We start from the raw sequence: 8,965 nt of genomic DNA, 5'->3' as shown, positions 1-8,965 counted from the left end.
AAGTTTATGCCTATTGATTCTAAAGACCTTCCCTTGCTGTTTGGGCAATTTTATAATCTCGGTGAACTTCAACTCTTACATTCACTATAGACCCAAAACGACAAACTAAAAGGTATTAGCAATACTTTATTGAATGTATTAACTGACAACTGGGTTACTAAAAAGGAGACAGTAATATTTTCTTTGGTAACTTCATTTTTAAGTATTTATAAAGTGCATCTCACTCAGTTTTTCTTTTCCATCAGTTTGCATTAATAATTAAAACATTTTAAAGTTCTTCATATTCAATTATAAAATCCCTCCCATAAAAATGGTCAATCACTAGCAGTAACTTATCTAGATACTACATTTGCCAGTGTGTATGCTTTCCCTTCCTTAAAACACAGAATAAAAGTCAAAAGAAATAGGTATTAGTTTTCCTTTGAAAAAAAGAAAAATAGTCCAAAACACTCTACCAGAATTCCCTGATCTTTTTAGGGTGAAATAAAGTCAATAGGTTTGTTTGCTTTTTAAAGTTATGCAGTTAGCAAAGATGCCCACTGGTCTGTTACATCCCTTCACTGAAGATGATTATGTGGCACAGTCCACGGTCTGCCTTGACTTCATCAGTTCTCGTTTCAGCTGTTCAAAGCACACAAACATAATGACGTTCCAGGATCCGAGTCGCCAGAAGGAAGGTACAAATCTGGAAAAGTACATGTCAGCATTCCGTTAGTTTGCATGAAGTTCTCAGAGCTATTACAGTACCGGCAGTTCATGCGTCTCCTTTCGCCACTCTTCTCCAGTGCAAATGCTCAGAAGTACCTATTCTTCATCTTTCCCTCCTCTGCCTAACATGAAGTTTCATCTAGATGCCCTATCCTGCATCAGAACCATACCCAGGTGATCACATCAGTACAAACAGTCCCACCAAACCAGAGCTTGTCTCCTTTTTCGTGATCTTTTCTCCTTTTTTGAGAGAAAAGGAAATTTTGTGTCTTGCTTTGCTTTCTGAAGGGGAAGTAGGAAACTTTAGAAGAGAAAGTAAGAGGAGAAAGCAAAGTGATGAGTACGTAGGACCATTTTCTGGAGTCAAGAAATTAATGCCAAGTCTAGATCTTGGCGATTCTTGTCCTAAGATTCTCAGGATCTAACTGCGTTTTGTTGTTGTTGTTGCTCTTATTATTTTTAAGAATTCTGCCCAACTGCGCAGGCCTAATGATTGATTTCGAATTCCTGTTCACAGCAATGAAATATTCCAGAAGAAAAATGTCATCAGTTCAGTCTGCCTTGTATAGATATTTTAGAAATCTGGCCCATAAAAATCAGCCCCAAAGATTTTGGCAGCTCTCTTAACATTTCTCCTGACTCCTGGATGTGTGTGTGTTGTGTGTGTTTTAACTGTGGTAAAATATACATAGCATCAATTTATCATTTTAGCCATTTTAAGTGTATAATCCAGTCACATTCAGTATGTTCTCATTGTGAGCAGTCATCATCACTCTCCATCTCCAGAACCTTTGGTCATCCCAAACGGAATCTCTGCACACATTAAAAAACAACTCCCTGCTCCTCCACCCCTCATCCCCTGGTACCCACTGCTGCGCTTCCTGTTTCTATGAATTTTACCTCATATATGTAGACTCAAACAATGTTTGTCCTTCTGTATCTGGCTCATTTTGTTTAGTATAACATTTTCAGAGTACACCCTTGTAGCATGTATCCCCCCAGAAGTTTTTAAATTTGAAAAAAATAAAATTATTGTTAAATGGCTACTGATTGATAACTGATACATCTATTTTCAGTTAATTTTACAATATATTCCATTTGTGTTAATGTGTCGTAAATGGTGAATTAGCAGCTCTTGTATAATGTGTGCCATGCATTTATGCTTATAAGGTTTGAGGCATTGCCTTACAATTTTTTAAGTTCATAGAATTCTGTTATTTTACCACATGTAATCCTTGTGGAGTATACCCATAAATTAGTTCATACTATATTTTCTTAAGAAGGTGATTATAATATTAATATAATATTGCTTTATGGAAAAATATGATCCATTATGTGATAGTAGTTTCTAGGTAAGTGTAATCACCAAACTACATCGTTTTCTACATAGCTTTTCTAGATCAATAACAATGATTTTTCTCTAGTTTTGCTTGAATACAATCTAAAAAACAGGGCCTATTAAATTAAAATAGTGAAAATCAAATCTTGTTTTCTCATAGCCTTCTATTATGCTTTCCTTCCATTTTATACTTCTGCCCAGGGAAGGCAGAATACTGTCTACATTTCCGATAGGTGAAGACCAAGGAGGAAGTCACTGGCTTTGAAAGAGCCTCTTCAAAGCCTGGGAGAATTTTAATATCACAGCTTTAAATTTTCTGGCACAGTGGAATTGGTGGATTGGAGAAATTTATGGCGAGGAAAAGTAGACACTAAGTGTACTGCACATACTAAGGCTGGTCAGCTAATTGTCAATTGTTTAGACGAGACAGCACCCCGCAGCACACAGATACCCTGACCACAGCATTACAGATGCGGAAGACCTACCCTTTGAAGAAAGCCGATGGTCCTTCCTTAGTGAGCATCGTCATTGCGCAGTTGGGCACACTTGGTGGAGAGTTAACAAACCTGGTTTTCACCACATCCACTGGAGAGGACAGAACGGTTGTGCAAAATCCAGCGATAACAGCGGACACAAAGTGGCAGGGCACGTCATCTGAAACGGACCAATGAAACAGGTCAACACCAGACTTTGGGAGGAGCTTCTCATTTTCAGTTATCAGATCTTTGTAAACCTTTGTAAACCTCCTGTTGTAAACAGGAGATCAACACAGATGTCTTATCAATAAATACAATAAGGAAGGTTAAGTATAAGTACCTTACATTGTAAGTGCTTTAGGAAAATAACCTGTCACTTTTCCCTGTGTCCTTAGGGCATGACATAATGCTCGATACATAGACATCGAATACTTTTTTACTGAATTAAAGTCATTGTCCAAGGAGAATTTCAATGTCTACAGAACCTGTTAGAATAAAAACTTTAGGAACCTATTCAATGGTACTGTTTTTTTGCCGAAACCACTGAGGAGCTCCTTATGTAACTAGCTCATCTGGACTTAGTGTAGGGTGGACTCACTTCCTGAATTCTGCTTTATAAAGCATAAGATGCTAACAGAAATCTCATCTATTAGTATTAAATGAGAATAATGCTGATGTAAGAATACAGTTGCCTCTTGGTTTTGTTGCAAAACCAAAAACTGTTGCAGCAAAACTTCTAAAACTTAGGGTTTTAGTTATACTGTATTGTTCAAAAGTACTTAATTTTTTAAGAAAGAAAACTATTACAATTAAGGGATTCAGTATAATATGGCTGGAGAAACTCCAAGATGAAACTGTAAATGTGCTGACTTGCTGTGTAAAAAAAAAAGTTACCTGCTAATAGTTTGTTTTTCACAAGGGCCGCCTTCATCAGGTCATACGTCACTAGCTCTGTACAATTGATGATAACATTTCTTGTCAGATTGGGAGTGGTCCCTGGAAGAAAAGAAAGTGCTTAATGGCTCCATTATATGATAAGGTGCCAGTTGGATACACGTGTCTGAAGATGGTAAAATGCATCTTGAAGTGAGTTACCTTTCCACAGCCCCGTCAAGCCTTCTGTAGTGGCTATAATTCTGTAAGCATTGTAGGTTCCAGTGTAGCGAGGTTTGGGACCATGGAGATGGCTCTGTGCTTGCAGTCTGACCTTCACCACCTCTGTGGGTTGCCCAGTGAACACGGCCACGCCTCCAGTTGTGAGGCCCGCTGAGACCTTGCTTCCTAAACTAGCTGTTGTTATCAGAGAGAAAAACGATGTGTCAAACAAAAAAGAAAAAACAAAAACAAAAAACAAGACCCAGAATGTACCGTCTTTTTAATTTAGTGGTTAATATTATTGTGTCATTGTATCTTCTGTACTTCCCTAATACTGGTACACGTGTCAATCATATACTAAACATGTACTAAATCATAGCAGGGCTAGAAGACTTCAAAGGTGACTGAAATTTTTTAAAATAAAGGCTTTCAAGGAAAAGAAAACACACTGCCTATTTAAATAGCGTCTTAGTTCTTTCCTATATTTTGCTCAGTTCTTTCTTATCTTTAGCTCTGTTTTTCAGTATTTCCCAACTGGGAGGAGGCACCAGGGATGCTCAGTCTTCCTCCCATCAATGAGAATGTTAATGATTGGACTTCAGGGTCTTAGGAAGAACCCAAGTGGACAACCTGCCCCAATATGGGACATCAAGTGGTGTCAGGCTACAAAGGGGACAAAAACAAGAAGGAAACTAATGAAGTGATCTTTCTGTTTGTTCGCAATTTTGAAAAATTAGCTTAGGTCACTCAAGACAGATACCATTTAGTAAAAGTTCAAATAGAAGTCCAAGACCCATTCCTATAATTAAAGTATGGTCAATCACATTTACACATCAAGGACATTCTCAGTCTCTCTAATTCTGTTTCCTAATCTGTATAATAGAGGTAATAATGTCTACCTCGCAGATCTATTGTGTGCGTTAAAATAATATCAATACAGCACTTAACATAGGGTCTTGCAATAGGAATATGACAGATGTTTAAACTAAATTTACTGTGATAATCACTTCATGATGTATGTAAGTCAAATCATTATGCTATATACCTTAAATGTATACAGTGCTGTATCTCAGTTATATCTCAATAAAACTGAAAAAAGAAAGAAGGAAAGGAATGGAATGGAATGGAAAGGGGGAAGGAAGGAAGGAAGAAAAAGAAAGACCCCAGCAATTGGTTAGAACAGTCAATTGTGAACAATACCACCAGAACAGGCAGCTTTTCATCCTTTATGCTTCCTCTCTTGCTACATTTGTAAATAAGAAAATGCAGTATTGATCTAGAAACATCCAGACTTTATCTTTACTTTGAAAGTGTAGTGTGGATAAACTTAAATTTATATTGTTGGTATAAATAATAATTATAATGTGTCCCATAAAGTTACGTTATCCAAAGGTCATTTAAAGCAGAAATGATGAAATCTGCCAAGGCAGTCACTCATATTCACTTCCCCATCTGTACATCTCTCTGGATTGTGTGCTTTACATGGAAATGTTTCAGATACTTGCTAGCTGGGTGGTCTTCACTTAACTTTTCTGATACTCAGTCTCCCCATCTGAAAATGGGGACAGCACTTTGCATCTAACAGCATTTTTGTATGGATTGAGTGACACACAGAATCACATGCAAATTGCAGGAGGCAAGACTGTACTGTGGTTAAAAGCTGAGGTCAGAGGCCAGCCTGCCTGGATTTGAACTCTCACTCTGCCCCTTTCCAACTGTGTGACCTTGGGCAAGTTATAAAACTGCTCTATGCTTCCTGTTTTATCAAAGGATAAAATTAATAGTAATCTTTGCAGGGATGATGTATCTGAGGCACTTAGAACAGTATCTGGTTTATAGTAAGCACTCAAATAAATGCTAACTAAGCCATCAGGAACTCTTGGTATATACTCAGTTTCTTCTTTCCCTAAACAAACTCACTACAACTTAAGCCCACTCCTTTTACTCTGGTCTTCCCCAGTCTTCTTAAAGGAAATAAGCCCTTAGGGTTTGGAGTTAGGGAATTCTGGTTTTCTTCTCTTCAAACCAAAGGTTTTCAGATTTGTTGCATACTAAAATTACCAGGGAAACTTGTGATAAACACAGATTCCCCGGGCCTAATCCGAGTGATTCAGATTCAGGGTACAGGGCAGTCCTCAGCATCTGGATGTCTAACAAGTTCCGCAGGTGTTTCTGACAGAATTCACTTGGGGGGGACTTTGAATTAAATATTATTTCACAAAGTATGCTTCTTCTCCAGATGGATATCCAAATTAGGCCCAAGCCTTCCATACCTGAGTGAGTGATAAACTGCATCTGAAAAAATCGATTTTGAACACTTCTTTCTCTCCCTATGAACAGTGAGTACCAAGCTAGTATTTTGGGGGTAGAGGAGGAATTTCAAATATTGATGTTTGCTTGCCAGTCTGTTATGAAGACCACTACTCTGTGCGCACCACTTTTTTTTTTTTTTTAACAGAACTGGGTCCCGGAGGAGTCTCTGACTGTCGCCCCTCCCAGGACAGCTCCATGCTTGCTTACTTTCTTTCCCTGTGGTGAAGAACTCCTGGACGGTATCACAGAGGCCGATCCTAAGAGAGGCGAAGCTTATTTGTCTCTGGAGGCCAGCAGGCAGCCCGCTATAGAGCTTCCCTGGCCCTTCTGTTTTTGCCAGAGTGGTGATTGTTCCCAGGACAACTTTATACCTAACAGCTCGGGTGGTCTGGCATTCGCCTTGGATCTGGAAATGAGAAAGGGTACAGGTCAGAGGGCAGTGAAAATTGAGTAAGGGAGTCTCACCTGGTGAGAAAAAAAAAAAATACTGGCATCAGGTTAGCCTCTGTAGAGAAACCGTTAGCCAAGATTCTTTCCCATTATTTCTCACTATTTTCAATTCCTTTTCCCTTCGCAGCATCATCTCCCCCTATCTCTCTATCTATCCAGAGAGAAAGAGGGGAAGGAGAGAGAATCTGGCTACTATGCATGTTTGAACATTCCCACTCCTATGAACTTTCCAGAAACCCAAGGAAGTAGGATCCGAAGGTGCTTCCGCCTAATTAGAAGGAAGGAGAAAGAACTTGGCTTGTAAACTCGGGAGAGGCTGATATCCTTAGCTCTTAGAACACTTAGCGCTCCCTAACTTTGGGGGAGTTTGGCAACAGTCATGGTGAACACATCCTCGGTGACCCTGTGGTTCTTCAGTTAATTTCGGAAAAATTCCAATTTCCCACCCTAACGCAACCATCCTGTGACAGGTCCAACTTTTTCAGGGTGGCCACCTGCCCTACCTAAAGTGAGAAAGGATGTTTAAACCAAAGACAGAATCAAAGAGGCGCACACACTAGGGGTTCGCTCTCTGCCTCTCCATCCCCATCGCGCTCGCTACCTGTAGCCGGACTTTGGCCGTGTCCAGCGGGAAGGTGATCACATCCGCCACGCAGGCCGCCACTCCGGCTGAGAAGATCTTGACCGCCATGGTCGGGGGCACGTCTGAGGCTGTCAGCCCCACCATCCTGACCCAGCGCGGAGCGAGGCACCGGTGCCAGCGCCGAAGGTGGAAGTTCGCCCTGGCTCCTCACTCCTCCGCGCCGAGGCAGCAAGGAGTTGGCGGCGCCGGCCTCCCCTCCCTCGCGCCCAGGCTGGCCGCTCGGTGCCCCTGTCCTCCCCGGGTGACTTATATCGAGGTGCTCGGGGGCTGAGCAGCTCCAGATCTCAAAGGACCCGGGCGTGGGCCTGACGGGGGCGTGCCCTGGGACGCCGGGCCCCGCCCACCTCCCCATCCTCGCTCGGCGCCTGGGGAGCCGCCCTTCACCTCGAAAGCCCTCGCTGCGCTCGTACCTGGCCGACTGCGCCCTGCCGTCGGCGCCTCGCGGAGCGCGCATCGCAGCGGGCACCCCGCGCCCCGCGCCCCGCGCACGCGCGGCTGCTGCCGAGGCTTCCGGCACCTTCCGCGGCGCGCTGTGGCGGGAGACCCTGAAACAAGCGCGAGCTCAGTGACCCTGGTGGAAGGTCCCGCCCAGCCGGAGCTCTCCAAGGCAAGAATGGGGCTCCTCTTACTTCTCTGGCTCCCCAGAAGCTTTGCAGGCACCCTTTGAGCTAGACTCCCTTTTCCTCCTGCCTCCTTTCAAACACTAAAACCAGACTGCAAAAAAATCCCAGTCAGAAAACAAGAGCTCTCAGAACTTTTAAAGTGTTTCATTTGAATACTTTTTGTAGGAGGATATCAAATGAGATAATAAACATACTAGAAAGCAAATCTGTAGTAAATGGCTAAAGCACTATGTAAAATGAGATAATCACTTGCTCCCTTTAATTTCACGCGCAGGGGCGTGCAGAGGAGAGGACAGGGGCAGGTCGCTTGGCTCACGTGCGGCCCCGCTGCTTCCCTTCTCTGTGGCCCTGGGCAGGTCATCTGTACTCCGGCCTTTGCTTCCGTCCGAGTGGGATGTGTTTCCACATCTATCCCAGGTATGAAATCCTGGTGCTAACTTACCTATAAATGAAACCATGTAATGTGTGTTTGTTGTGGGAGGAGGAGCTGTTCCTACTTCTGCTCCTATACAAGGATTTGTTTTGAGTGTTCATTTCTCCTTTTGGTCCAGGAGCAGGGAAAATAAGAATAATTGTCAAAGCATCCCTAAGAATAGGTTGTGTGTATAGTAGGCCACCTAATTTGATGCGGATACATTCCAAGACCCACACTGGATGCCTGAAACCGCAGGGTTGGACTGAACCTTGTATATACTATGTTCTTTTCCTTTACATACATACCTATAATAACGTTTAATTTATAAATTAGGCATAGTAAGAGAATATCCAATTGCCAGTATCACCACTCTTGCAGTTGGAAGCCATTATTAAGTAAAATAAGGGTTACTTGAGCACACATGCTGTGATAAGGGTGATAAGGTGACAGTCAATCTGATAACTGGTTGGCTACTGAGTGAGATAAGGTGACAGTCAATCTGATAACTGGTTGGCTATTGAGTGACTAACAGGCAGGTTATACTGGACAAAGGGATAGTTCCGGGGGGAACAGAGTGGGATGGCATGACATTTCATCATGCTACTCAGAAAGGCATGCACTTTGAAACTTATGAATAGTTTATTTCTGGAATTTTCCATTTAAAATTTTCTGATCGTGGTTAACGGTGGGTAACTGAAATGGCAGAAAGTAAAACTGTGGATGGAGTGAGCGGGGGGGACTACTGTACTGTACAAGAAGCCAGTCCTAAGGAGATTCCAGGGGATCTCCGGGTTGAGGGACAGATGTAGAGGGAGTCAGCGTTAAAGGTAGGTGGGCTCTGGATAAACAGAGGAGATGGAGGAGACAGTGGGTTTGTCCTCTGAAAAACCTGTTGAAATAAAG

The 8,965-nt window shown here is 42.3% G+C and overlaps 1 protein-coding gene across 1 annotated transcript; it reads right to left on the bottom strand.

Moving 5' to 3' along the window:
* Positions 1–482: 482 nt before the first annotated feature.
* Positions 483–7,108, bottom strand: UCP1 (uncoupling protein 1). Its single transcript, XM_010979308.3, has 7 exons — positions 6,983–7,108; positions 6,139–6,337; positions 4,828–4,833; positions 3,619–3,813; positions 3,418–3,519; positions 2,533–2,701; positions 483–685 (listed from the first exon to the last, which is right to left on the bottom strand). Exons 1-7 carry the CDS (start codon positions 7,106–7,108, stop codon positions 571–573), a joined length of 912 nt encoding a protein of 303 aa, XP_010977610.1. The 3' UTR covers positions 483–570.
* Positions 7,109–8,965: the final 1,857 nt, after the last annotated feature.

The sequence above is a fragment of the Camelus dromedarius genome, chromosome 1 (assembly GCF_036321535.1).
Source record: "Camelus dromedarius isolate mCamDro1 chromosome 1, mCamDro1.pat, whole genome shotgun sequence".
Lineage (NCBI taxonomy): Eukaryota > Metazoa > Chordata > Mammalia > Artiodactyla > Camelidae > Camelus > Camelus dromedarius.
The sequence above is the reverse complement of the archived record's forward strand: the minus strand, read 5'-3'. Positions and strand labels throughout refer to the sequence as shown.